This window comes from Macrobrachium rosenbergii, chromosome 51 (assembly GCF_040412425.1).
Source record: "Macrobrachium rosenbergii isolate ZJJX-2024 chromosome 51, ASM4041242v1, whole genome shotgun sequence".
In the NCBI taxonomy this organism is placed as follows: Eukaryota; Metazoa; Arthropoda; class Malacostraca; order Decapoda; family Palaemonidae; genus Macrobrachium; species Macrobrachium rosenbergii.
The window spans coordinates 53,489,980-53,503,711 of record NC_089791.1 but is presented as its reverse complement, the minus strand read 5'-3'; the positions used below and the strand labels follow the sequence as shown (position 1 = coordinate 53,503,711).

Sequence of the window (13,732 nt, the reverse complement as noted above, 5' to 3'; positions counted from 1 at the left end):
TCTCTGGACATCCACCACTGGAGATCCTCCTTTATTTCTTTCATAACAGGGAACGTTACTGTGTCTGGCTGTTTCCTTCTGTTCCAGTTTGCTCTTAGGAAGAACTTAAGGGGCCTCATATTAAGTCTTCCTAGCTTCACAAACTGTTCAATGGATGAGAGGGTTCCCAGCAGACTCATCTACTGATTCGCTGAGCAAACTGAGAGCAAAAGGAGGTCCTGAACCAACTGAAGGCAGGACACACTATCCTCTTAGGGGAGGGAAAAACCTGAAAACTCAGAGTTGATCCTCTTCCCATATAGAGAATCTCCTGAGTTGGGGCTAGTTGAGACTTCTCTCGATTTATCAGAAGTCCGAGTTCCTTGGCAGGGAGAAGAGTTGTCTGCAGATCTTTTATGCATTGCTCCTGTGACGGGGAGTGGAGGAGCCAGTTGTTTAGGTACAAGCATATGTTGATACCTAGCAGATGTAGCCATCTCACGAGGGAAGATAGGACTCACATGAATACCTGGGGGGCAGTGGAGAGACTGAAACACAGAGCTCAAAACTGGAAGACTCTGCCCCCAAAGACAAATCTCAGGTATTTACTGATTTGTCTTCATTTTGAACTTTGTTTTCTGTATGTAGAAGTTCAAAGCACTTACATCAAGGACAAGTGCCCCCCCCCATGACTTGGGGACTACATACACAGTTGTAAAATCCTCATGAAGCCAAGTCCTCCACTACCTCTATGGCCCTTTTTCTTAGGAGGGATGACACTTCTTCCCTGAGAGCTACGAAGCTCTCGGAGCCCTCTGAGTAAGCTGTCAATGTGATCAGCGAAGTTACGAGAGGAGGGTACTCTATGAATGGGATAGAGCAACCCTTTTTGAGAACCTTGACCGTCCAAGGCTCCATGCCTCTGGTGCTCCACCTCTTCCATAAGAGGGAGAGTCTGGCCCCTACAGGCACACGAAGGATAGGGGAGTCACTTTCTGGTAAAGGGTTTGGCTAAGGTCCTCTTGCGGAGAAACGCACCTTGGAACTCTGTCTGTCCCCCCAACAAGGGCTGTTGCTGCAGAGAGACAGATTTCGCCGAGAAAGAAGAAAGCTCCTTGGGGCACTTTGATGACTGGGCTAGAAGCTCTTGCATTGATTTTTTCTGCAAATCAGTGGCTATCTTCTTAACTGCTGATTGCGGACACAAATACTGCCTGTCCAAAGGAGAGTACAGAAGTGCATACTTCTGGACAGAAGTCACCCCTTTCGTGGTGAAGGAGCACTACAACTCCCTCTTCTTTAAAACTCCGCGCAGGATAATACACCCAACCAATCCGCTGAAAAGTCAGTCACTAAGACATTGTGTTTCTCAATTTTCTTAGCAAGCGCTCTGATCATCCAGTCCAGAAAGCTGAACACTTCCAGGACTTTGAACAATTGTTTCACAAGATGGTCAAACTCCTAGGAAGCAAAGAAAACCTTTGCCAATGAGAATGCCGAACGTTGAGCTGAGTCTGAGCAAAGAAAACCTTTGCCAATGAGAATGCCGAACATTGAGCTGAGTCTGTTAGACCTGAAAAGTCACCTTGGGAGGAGGCAGCACCTCCCAAGGATGAAGCTTCTCCTGTCGTGTAGGAGATATCTCCTGGCCATCAGTCTTGCCAGAGGAAAGGCAAAAGTGGCCTTCCCTTGCTCCCACTTTAAGGTCAACCAGTCCTCTACCTCCTTGAGTGCCTTCTTATGTAGACAGGTACTTGAATCTGTTTGATTCCTCATCAAAAAAGTGGAAGCGGGCAAAACTGGAGCTGCTGACTGGGAGTGCGAGGGGAAGGTTGCCAAAAATACTTCATCAGAGAAGCATACACTGTAGGAGTGGGCTCTTGTACGACTTCTTCCTCTGCTGAAGAGACAGGAGACAACGAAACATCCCAAGAAGGCTTATGTGCAGGGGGAGCCTTATGCAACAAGCTCAGTACATCCTCTAACTGCTTTTTAATACGAGCAAAAGAGGGATCTTCTGGCACAAGAGCAGGCAAAGAAGAAGAAAGCAGGCGCTCGGTTGGCGCCGAGCTGGTCTGAAGCGGGTGCTCAGGAGAATGAGATGGGCACTCGGAGGCTGGGTGGTGCTCTGGTGAAAAATCTGGTCACTCATGAGGACACCCTGAAGAACGTTTCCTAGAAGAGCACTTAGGCGCCGAAGACTGGTGTTCTCCACAGGAAAGCTTGGGCGAATGACTAACTGGGATGCGTCACGTACTGCAACCTGGTTGCAGGCTAACAGGAGGGTCTCTAGCATGCTTCACAGAAATGGGAGAGGCCTCTCTACCATGGTGTATCTTCAAGGGATGAGATTCTCCCGGAAAACGCCAAAAGCGTCTCTTATCTGGACTGGAGAGGTCAGAGTCGGAAGATAACTGGTGAGTACTCACAGTGACACCTTTCAAACGGCTATCAGAACCACGAACCACTGAATCGGATGAGGTGGCGACTGCCTGTGGGCAAACCCCGCTGACCTCCTTTGGACCTCTGGTATGTCTATTCCCAGGTTCAGGGGAGTGTGACAGTGACCTTCGATCTGGGAGCATCAGCAGGTTGGACAGCCACCTCCTCCACTGGCACTCACACTGGCATTTGCACTGGCACTTGCTTAATACTCTGCACTTCGTCCACGAGGACCTTAAGCGATTCTCCTAACTCAGACACAGTATTGACCACAAGATCAAATTTGCAGTCAAACTTACTCTCCAGGCTGGCTACGGCATCGGGTTCGGAAGCATGGGAGCCAGGAACAGGAGCTGATGGAAAAACATTTGGAGGACTAAGGATGGGGGATAAAACACAAGCAGAAGAAGGAATATTATGGTCCATGACTTGAATATTAGTGACTGGTTCTACACTCTGAGCCCTACCTTCGGCTCTGCAATATCTTTCAAACACTCTTGTCCTCTACATTTTGCACAGGTCATATGACTATCATACGTCACTTTCCTCATCCGGGTCTTGCAACCCTCCCTACAAAATCTGATACTTAATGAACTAGAATCAGACATCGTGAAAGAGAAATTGCACTAACGCAAACTAAGCTGAGCTGAAAAGCTACCAAAACAATCAGTACTTCACCAAATCCTTGGGAAAAGCAATGAAAAAACCTCAATTCAACCACCAAAACATTCAATGTTGCAGTGAACGCTGGCAGAAAAGAAGTGACTCTTTCTGTTTTGTTGTACCTATTGATCCCTGATAAGAAGGCGGGGTAGTTACCTACACAAAAAAACAAATGAATCGCCATCGTGTACTTCAAATTTTTAACTGCCGCGCAAGTAGAAAAGTATACTGGTAGTGCTTGAGTTACAATAATTTGATTATGCAATGGGGTTAGTAATTAATACTGATACAACCATATTTAGAAAATATTTTTAAATTTCGCGTGGGCGCACGCAGCAGCATATAATCAGGTAGAGAGAGAGACCAAATTTCAACAGACCCATCTTCTAGTTAAAAAAGTAAAAGAGAATGATAAAAGTATTGTTAGTAATGTTATACTCTTGTGTAAATGTGTACAGCCATAAACAACCGAACGAGAACTGCTGTTTTGTTAATAGCGAACGAATCGGATAGCAACAGCTGTTTTACTTGTATTTCAACAATGGTACAGTTGTAAACAATTACCGTAGTTATGTTACAAATGACATTAAGTAGAATAGGACTGATATATTTTTACATTATACCCTTATTCGCTATGGAGAAAAGGTCGGCAAGGATACATACTAATAATTTAAGCTGCAAGTTGTAGCTGAACATGAGAAAACAATGTTCAAGCTGCTAATGACTATAAATTATTGTGCATCAGAAACATGGATGGAACCCGACCGTAAATAAAACTGGAGAGAAAAGTATTTTAATCAAGAATACTGGGCATGAGAGAAAACATATTACTGCTGTTTTCACGCCAATCAAAGATAAATACGTAAAGCTCATATTATGATGAAATCAAGTCAAAATAGTGAACGGAATCTTGATTTTTTACACAAAAACATCCCCCAATAGCCAACGTCATCTATTGACGAAAAAAATAGCTAAATTAATTTCACAATGAGACCTATTCAAGTTATATTTCGACTTGCAAATGCTTCGTATAACGAAAAATAACCTTGTTCCATATTAATAAAGTACCTAGAGATTCATTTACCCTAACTAGAAGCAAGAAAAGTGGCCCTGAACTGAGTGAAATATGGTGAAATAAATTTACCGCGTAATTTTTTTCCATTTGGCACTTTATGTATATGTGAATACTTAGCTTAGTTTCTGAGATGCTGAAACACAGAAAGGATGCTTAACTTTGGGGTATATAATTTCTATCTGATGAAAGAATTAAGTTGCTCCTCCAAATTCCATGATAACTACACACATTCATTGTTGATTTTAATTTAATGAAAAGAATGGATGGCATTAAAGATAAGGTTGTACTTTTGTACCAAGCTAGGCTTAGCTAACACAAAGTAGATTGTTACAAGCTAACTTACTAGTGAGATACGATAAAGATGATGAAAGACCTACATTATATCGCAACCACTACGTTCTAATCACCTAGTGAAAACCAGTGTAGACACCTACAAGTATCCAAGTACATAAAATTTCAACAAAAACTCGTTGTAAACTACCCATATACATAACAAAATGTTACAAAATACTGGCACTGCTGTAATTTACAGGACTTCTACATGAAACTGAGATGTGAATGTCAGCTATTTCCTTCTTTTATAAACAAACAACTAGGCAGACAGGATTTTTAATAATATTAAATCTAGGTTTGCAATACACGAAAGCAAAAGACTGTTATTTCTCCCATCAAAATGTTTAAGATTACCATCATACTTCCACATACCTCACAATCTTTCTTAGTTATTTCTGTGTTGGTCCCATCATCAAACGACGACTGATGAAATTTCTCTTCTTTACAGTCTGTCCCTAAAGACTCTGACCCATTTTTTGAAGGCTTTTCTTCATTTAAAATTTCATCTTCCTCTGCAAAAAAAAGTAAAATCTTTTGTTACATTTACATGTAAAACAAAAATATTTTTTCATGGTTTCAGTAACTACCATGCAATTCTGATAAAACATTCACATTCTACACATCTCAAAAAAAAAATTAAAATACAAAGATATATTTTGTGAGGTGATCAGAATATAAAAAACTAAAAATCTGGACAAAATTTCTTAGCACTCAGGTATAAAAAAAAATAAAAAATATAACAAGAGCATGAGACAAAAATTTTCTAAAAAAAAAAACAATTATGCAAAAATTTAAAACCATTCACATCTATCCATAAACAATGGTTACAAGCATAAGTAAAATGATAAAAAATTTAGAAGAAAAATTGCCATTCACAGTTTAGCTGTTAAAATTAAAGCTTTCAATGAACACAGTTGACGGACAAAATAGTCACAAGCAAACTAAATGCCATCAAAATTCATAAAACAAAATTGTGTGAACTGTCTGGTTAAACAACCTCAAAAACCACATATAATCAAGAAGAGAACAAATACTAGCAGCCTCAAAATCACTTCTTCTTAAACCCAGCAACAGTTTTCCATACTTCTGTCAATCTTCTGGGAGTTCAAAGACCCAATTTCTCATAAATCAACAAATTTAGTTTCCCAAGAATCACAGTCTACATCAAGTAATCATACCACCACTCTAGCCTAATATTCATCAATAATTTTACCTCTCTGATCTCCCCCTAATGTAGGACCACATAGATAGGTGGCCCTTGAACACTTGGAATTCCTTCCTATGTTCAAGTCTGAGTTCTTCACAATTATGTCTTTTCCTTTGCTTAAAATGATGTGGATAATGTATTTCTAATTTTGGAAATATTCACTGTATACTAAAATGGGAATATCACCACTCGTGTAAAGGGTGGGGTTACTAATTCCAGTGTGCCTTTCATGGGACACTGTAGATGGAAGTTGATGTAGACTCCTCTCTGAAAAGTCATATTTATAAGATTCTAAAGGTTTAGGGGGAAAAACCACAGGATACAAGAAAACACAAGATACCACACCTTGCTTTGATCCACTTTTGAGCCTTCGATGGAAGCAAAATTGGTCCTTGATCTTAGTGCTTACTTGCTGACAATGTGCCCTTCAAATGACATGTCATTTGGACACGAGACAATATCTAGATTACACCACCTCAATACAACAAGCAGAGAACTACTTTATCAATTATGGAAATAAATAAAATAAATATTAATCACAACCAAGAAACAATTAACAGCATTCAAGTCACCTAAGTTTTACCCAAAATTATAGATGGGAACCAACCAGTAAATATAATTGCTTGATTCACTAGGAAAAAAGATAAAAGAATGAACAAGACCTAGAAATCAACAACATCCAAAGTAAGTAAATAGTTTATGAGTTATGATCAGTATGTCTGACTTCACATAGAAGGCAAAGAATACTTGTTGCATAATACTTAGGTCAAGCCCATGATAACCACCATCAGGTTTGTCCAGGAGCAAATAAAAGCAGCATACATAATTACTTCCAAAGCTCACAATGCTCTATACCTTTCAGCTGTTACCTTTAAACCTTAAACCCTGTCCTACCAATGTCCATTTCAAAATAGCAATACAGCTAAGAAACACTAAAATGATGGTGCACACTAATTTACTGATTTTGAATCCTCTCTTCCACTTATGAGCATCAGTATGATATCAGCATGATTAATGCTGATAAGGACATCATCCCATTGATTTAAAATAGAAAAAAAAAAAAAAATAGACTTCTGGTACTAGGCAGTACAATTCTTCAAAAACTTGTGGACCCTGGCACCTGCTTTGAAAGTAGCAGATATTTGTAAATGAAAAACTAACATTTATGCAGACAGTTTGCTTATGAATAACAGATGCCATACCCTTCAAGAGTCAGTAGAATGGGATTTTTCCAATCCTCTACCATCTACACCTGAGAGTTAGTAATGATGTATTTTTAAAACTGAATTTCAGTATCCTTACACCATCCTTCAACATACACTATTCCTTTAATAGAAAACAACAGTGTATTGTATGTACTGTATACTGCCATGTACAGTAGAAGGTGTACTATTTTACTCCAACACGGGCATAAAATCTGTTCAAGTGATATATATCCTCCTAATAAAGACTGTTATAAGGAAACATACATTCTAATGTACCTGAATTGTTGTTTCAAGAAATTTTACTTATGTCAAAAAACTTCAAGCCAACTTCATGGCAAATGAGGATATATCATGGAAAATCCTTTAACCTTACCAACAAATTCCTACCAAAAATGCTATGCAAAACAAGTCACTAGTACTTCACTCTTTGCTCTTAATATACATTAGTAAATTACAACTTGAGAACATTATGCTGACTTAGGTAACAGTTAATATAGTTCTGTTCTGATCACACTTGTCAATTTTTCAATCACGTGAAAAGTTATGCTTTGAGAACATAGCAACTCACAGCAAGCAATGAGCACAGAAATTGAACCTAGGTATTCATTTGAACATCAATGAACCACAAAATCCCAACACCATCTACTAAAATTAGAAAAATTTTCTTGTTATCAGCAACTAGTCAATTTCTTACTGACCAATGCAAAAGTATTCATTCAGTTATTAAAAACTTCCCACTACATTAAGTTAAAATCATGCAACACTACATACAAACCACCAAAGCTAACCAAAAACAATTAGATACTCAACATATTCATGTAAATATTGTAATAAAAAACATGCAATTTAGTTTATTCTGAAGATTTAAAATATAAAATTCAACAGTAAAAACTTGCTCCAAGAGCAAAAATTTAAACAATAAATAATAAAACCAGTCATCAAAAAGAGTAATGCCATTTCCAAATAATAAAAATGCTTAACTGCATGGGAAAAACGCTGACTATTATCCTCAAAGTGAAAATAAAACAATGAAGACTTGGCAGAGGTTATATAAGACCTCTACAAAAGATTTTGGAAAAGCAATTCAAGGCTACTAAGAGACCAAATTAGCTGAAATAATAAAAGAACCATCTGCTACAACTTTGTTATTTCATCTACGAGTCCAAATCACGTATACCACAACTAGGCTTCAGGCTAAAAACAACCATAGAAAGGGTAGCCAAAATCATAAATGACAATTCTTAATGGATTAAATTCAGTGTTACTATCATTCATTACATAGCTGAACCAGACCATAGGGGTTAACTGTTGTAACTTGGAGTGTTAACCCAAACGGTTTGTTCTTTATAAACACTAAATTTTGTTTAATAAACTGCAATTCGTAAATCATTTCAATGAGTGGATAAATTAAAAATTTTTAAGACTGACAAGTTTCTTTACATAACACGATTTTTTTTCAAGACTTTATATTTGTTGGCTGAAAGCTTATTCCCTTAAGGATAAAGGGAAATGGTATTTCATACCTTTTAAAACTGCTTAATAATATATTAACAATAATTCCACAGCTATATCTATATTGCAAAGGCATAAAAATATGTGAACTGAAAGACCTCCCTGAATATAATGCTAGCCCCATCAAGATTCAAGATTTTTAGCCCAGTTATCTTGTTAAAATACCTTTTAAAACTAACTATACCATAATGCAATGTGAACCTTATCATCAATGAATTCTGGCAGCCCTTCGTAAGTTAAGATCAGAAGAACCCTGCGTATACCACTTCTGGAATATTATCCCTACCTTCCTTTGACTCTTCTTTCACTTCACAATTCCCCTTTCTCTCTTCTCCTCCACCTCCTCCTACTCCTCCTTTCTCACCAACTTCACTCTCATCCTCCTTCTCAACCACTTCCATGGATGGTCTACAAGATGATTTCTCTACAAAATCAGGAGGGGGATAACTTTGACAAAAAATGGCAGATTTGATTCCAAGCAAGATTAACAATAACCTTGAGTAATAATTGTTACATAGGACATCACAAAAAATGTAAAACATATATCATCACACTGAACAAGTGCTACTGAAACACAGGAGACACGAAAAATAAAATGATCTTATCAGACACTAACCTTCTTTGATTTCTGTACTATTTCCTCCAGAGGACCCACAGCCACTACTTTTACCATCCTGACTACAGCTTTTAGTATCTTTATCTTCTTTGATGGGAGATGCCAATTTTTCCTGAAAAAAATTTTATTGTTATTTTCCAGTGTGAAATATTAAGTTGCTTAAACTGCAACTTCAGATGAATTTATTTTTACAATGTGATATGTATTCCACTGCTTTGCGTATTAACACCAAACAAAAGAAACAAATTACAAAGTTTTGCTAAACTCTGATGCAACAAAACAAGATTAATATCATTAGTATAAAATATTTTTATTAAATATGAACAACCTCACATTCCACTTACAGAATCTTTCACGTCATACGATGACGTAGGTAAATCACTTAGCCTTGGCAAAGGCCCTCCTGGAGCACTTGGTGGAAGGTCTAGAAGTCGGGATAATGTCGATGACCCTACAAAAAAGTGTTAAAATTACATTCCTCCTAACAAACATAGGAACCTATTTATGAGAAAAAAAAAAAAAACCCTGTTCCCATGGCCCTCATTCCATGTGTCATATACACATGAACCTACATCTGTTGATGACAACAACAATAAATTTGAGTTGAGAGCTTTTGCTCTAGTGCATGTAATATTAAGGTGCATGTTCATTACTTATTTGACCATTGTTTTTAACAACTTATTGGACATTGTTTAACAATCATTTAAGAGTTTGTAATAACAAATTAACCACGACTGCCAGTATGTCTAGTATGTGAGAGGAACATCAGATAGATGGTGAATGAGAGAGATAGAGAGGAAGACTACTTCTTGTATCCGGATCACAATAAAAAAGAAAAATAGAAATCAGAATCCTACTGTAACACCACTGTCCTCCAACACATTTACATACAAAACAAATTCTACATACCTGATGCTGAGGGGGTTGACGACTTGGTAACTGAATCAGTCCCTGATATTGCAGATGTCACAAGATTGTGTAAAGCCTGTGATACATGAGAATAGCCAGGTCTTAGTCCTCGTGCCTAGAAATGCAAAAAAACATGATACTGATGCATTAAAAAAAAAGTGAGGGGAGGGGGGAAATAAGACTACATAAACACAAAATCCTACCCTCTGTGTACACCAATACATCCCTTACCTCAGCAACAGATTCCTATGCTTTTAATTTTATAATAATTTGCCTGATAATGACTTTAACCCTTAAAGGACGGGCTAATTATATATAATGCACACCCCCAGGGCAGGAAAACTTTAAGGTTGGCCAATTTAAGAAAAAGCACACCAATGGAAAGAAAAGGATATGCAAATGCATATGATGTAAGAAAAAGAAATTCTAAAAAATTTTCCCTACCTTCCAAAGTAAAAGTGACTATTTACAACCCTGTGTGGGGCCTCTTTTACAAAACACTTGTAAATTTTACCAAGTTATACATGTTTTTTCTAATAATTTATTTTATTTTATTTTGTAAAATTATAATTACAACTCACACAATATCATAACAGATCAGAACTAAAATCAGTAACAAATTCTGAGCATATCTGTTGTAACCCTTAAACGCCTACTGGACGTATCATACGTCGACTAAAATTGTCTGTTGGGTGCCAAGTGGACGTACCATACGTCGACTACAAAAAATTTCAACCTTCGGTCAACTTTGACTCGACCGAAATGGTAAAAAAACGCAATTGTACGCTAAAACTCTTACATTCTAGTAATATTCAATCATGTACCTTCATTTTGCAATAAATTGGAAGTCTCTAGCACAATATTTTGATTTATGGTGAATTTTTGAAAAAACTTTTTTCTTATGCCCGGGCGGTAACTCGGCCGAAAATTTCAGAAATTCTTTCGTCATTTTGTCGTAATTTTTGCACTGTTCTATATTAGCCATTACATAAAGTTTTATATATGGAAATGTGCGCAATTTCATGTAGAATACAACAGAAAATAACTCATAGTTGTAACTTTTATCAGTTTTGAAATATTTTCATATAAATCACGATAACTGCCAAAATTTCAACCTTGGTCAACTTTAACTCGACCGAAATGGTAAAAAACGCAATTATAAGCTAAAACTCTTACATTCTAGTAATATTCAATCATGTACCTTCATTTTTGCAACAAACTGAAGTCTCTAGCACAATAATTTCGATTTATGGTGAATTTCTGAAAAAAAAAAAAACTTTTCCTTACGTCTGCACACGGTAACTCGGCAGAACATCTCAGAAATTCTTTCGTCACGTTGTCGTAATGTTTGCATCGTTTACATTAGTCGTTACATAAACTTTTATATATGAAAATGTGCACAATTTCATGTAGAATACAACAGAAAATAGCTCATGGTTGTAGCTTTTATCAGTTTTGAAATATTTTCACATAAATCACGAAAACTGCCAAAATTTCAACCTTCGGTCAACTTTAACTCGACTGAAATGGTAAAAAAATGCAATTGTAAGCTAAAACTCTTACATTCTAGTAATATTCAATCGTTTACCTTCATTTTGCAATAAATTGGAAGTCTCTAGCACAATATTTCGATTTATGGTGAATTTTTGAAAAAAACATTTTCCTTACGTCTGCTCGGTAACTCGGCCGAACATCTCAGAAATTCTTTTGTCACGTTGTCGTAATATTTGCACAGTTTTATATTAGTCGTTACATAAAGTTTTATATATGAAAGTGAGCGCAATTCCATGTACAATACAACAGAAAATAACTCATGGTTGTAGCTTTTATCAGTTTTGAAATATTTTCATATAAATCACAATAAATAGAAAAAATTCGACTTTCGGTCAACTTTAACTCGACCGAAATGGTCGAAAACTGCAATTGTAAGCTAAAACACTTACAGTCTAGTAATATTCAATCAATTAGCTTCATTTTTCAACAAACAGGAAGTCTCTAGCACAATATTTCGATTTATGGTGAATTTTTGAAAAACATTTTTTTTTACGTTACTTAATTCATTCATCATTTTGTGATAATATTTTCTCTGTGTTGCTTTGATCGTTTTACAATTTGTTATATACCAAAATCATCGCAATTTAGTGTACAATACAAAGAAAAACAAAATAACCTGTTAGCTTTAACCGTTTTGCTCACAGCGCGATTTGCATAAAATTATATATGAAAAATGTTTTTTTGCGCTGTCATATATTTCAATATTTATATATGATAATGATATTTTTTCCATTTCTGATGGTTGCATACTAAACTTCAGGCAATGAAAAAAAATGAGCCAAAAATGAACTCTTAATCTTAAAAACTAAGCGTGCTGTGATTTTTTGAAAAAAACTTTTTTTCCGCTTCGGCGCTAACTCACCGAACGCTGCCGGCATACGGGAGACATTTTTGTAAATAGAGGCTCGGCGTTTAAGGGTTAAATTTACTGAAATCAGGAAACACAGTAACATTTTTTGGATATATACATGTTTTTTCTAATATTTCTTTGCAAACCAATAGTAATCCCTGGGTATATTTATAAGCAAATAAATTAAAAGACATCATGGCAGAGAGAGGAGCAAAACATTCCCCCTCCAAGTCAAAGCAAGACATTCCCCCTCCAAGTCAAGAACAATTCTGAAGTTCCCAAGACGCCCACAACTGAACTGAGCAGAATTCTCTAGTTGCCACAATTCATTTATGGGCCAATGAAGTATTGGAAACTCTTTCCCACTTGATACAGACAAATTGTATGGCACGTAATATCAATCCTCCTCAGAGGGGATCCGTCCACCACCCAAAACCTGTTTTAGAGCCTCTATTGAGGGGATCCATCCATTAAGGGTTAAACACATCCCAGACCGGGCAAACTTTAAGGTTGGCCAATTTAAGAAAAAAGTATATCAATGGAAAGGGGAAGAAATGCAAATGCATATGGTGTAGAAAAAGTATAAAAATTTTCCCTACTTTCACGTGGTTGGTTACTATTTACACAATCCTGTGTGAGACTCCTTGCAGTAAAAATGTTATTTTACTAAGTTGTCATGTTTTTCTAATAATTTTGTATTTTGTTTTGAAAATTATAATTACAGCTCACAAATATCTATGAATGAGACATTATGTATTTTAGATGCATTTGTTGCAAAATATTTACTGAGATTAGATGAGGAGATGCAGTAATGTTTGGCAAAGTATACATGTTTTTCTGATATTTCTTTGCCTTTTCTTTGCAAAATTACAATTATAGCCTGACATATGATAAAAGATAAGAGCTAAAACCAACAGCAATCCTAGGTATATTTATGAGCAAATAAATGAAAAGATGTCCTGGAAGTGCAGAGAGGCATTTTGTTCCCCTCTGAATCTCAGGCATACTATTCGTGTCTCTAGGCTGAGCTTATAGTTACCATCAAGTCATTTATGGACCATTGAAGTGCCATGAACATCTTTCCCGCTAAATCATTCAAACAGCTTGGCACAAAATACGATTACTCGTGAGGATTCCCGTCCACTAAGGGTTAATAAAATCTACATAGGGGTACCGTCAAGCATGTACAATGTAGGGTAGGCAGATTATATCAGAACTATTATGACATCTAGTCCACCCTTTTGCAATGGTTTCTTTTCTCTTATGGTCTCTTTCCAATTAACTGTCCAACTTTAACTTTCTCCTGCTCCATTTTTCACCACTTATGTATGAAAAGGTCTTTTGAGCCAGCAAAGGTTATAGAACATACAACTAAAGTACCTCCTCT

General features: G+C 36.7%; 1 protein-coding gene across 1 annotated transcript in view; it reads right to left on the bottom strand.

Moving 5' to 3' along the window:
* The window catches only part of LOC136833414 (bromodomain-containing protein 8-like), a 41,698-nt gene that overhangs the window by 11,191 nt on the left and 16,775 nt on the right, over positions 1 to 13,732 (bottom strand). Inside the window, 5 exon segments of the mRNA XM_067095546.1 lie at positions 4,865 to 5,004; positions 8,703 to 8,840; positions 9,033 to 9,144; positions 9,377 to 9,483; positions 9,942 to 10,056. Of these exon segments, the coding sequence (XP_066951647.1) occupies positions 4,865 to 5,004; positions 8,703 to 8,840; positions 9,033 to 9,144; positions 9,377 to 9,483; positions 9,942 to 10,056 (612 nt within the window).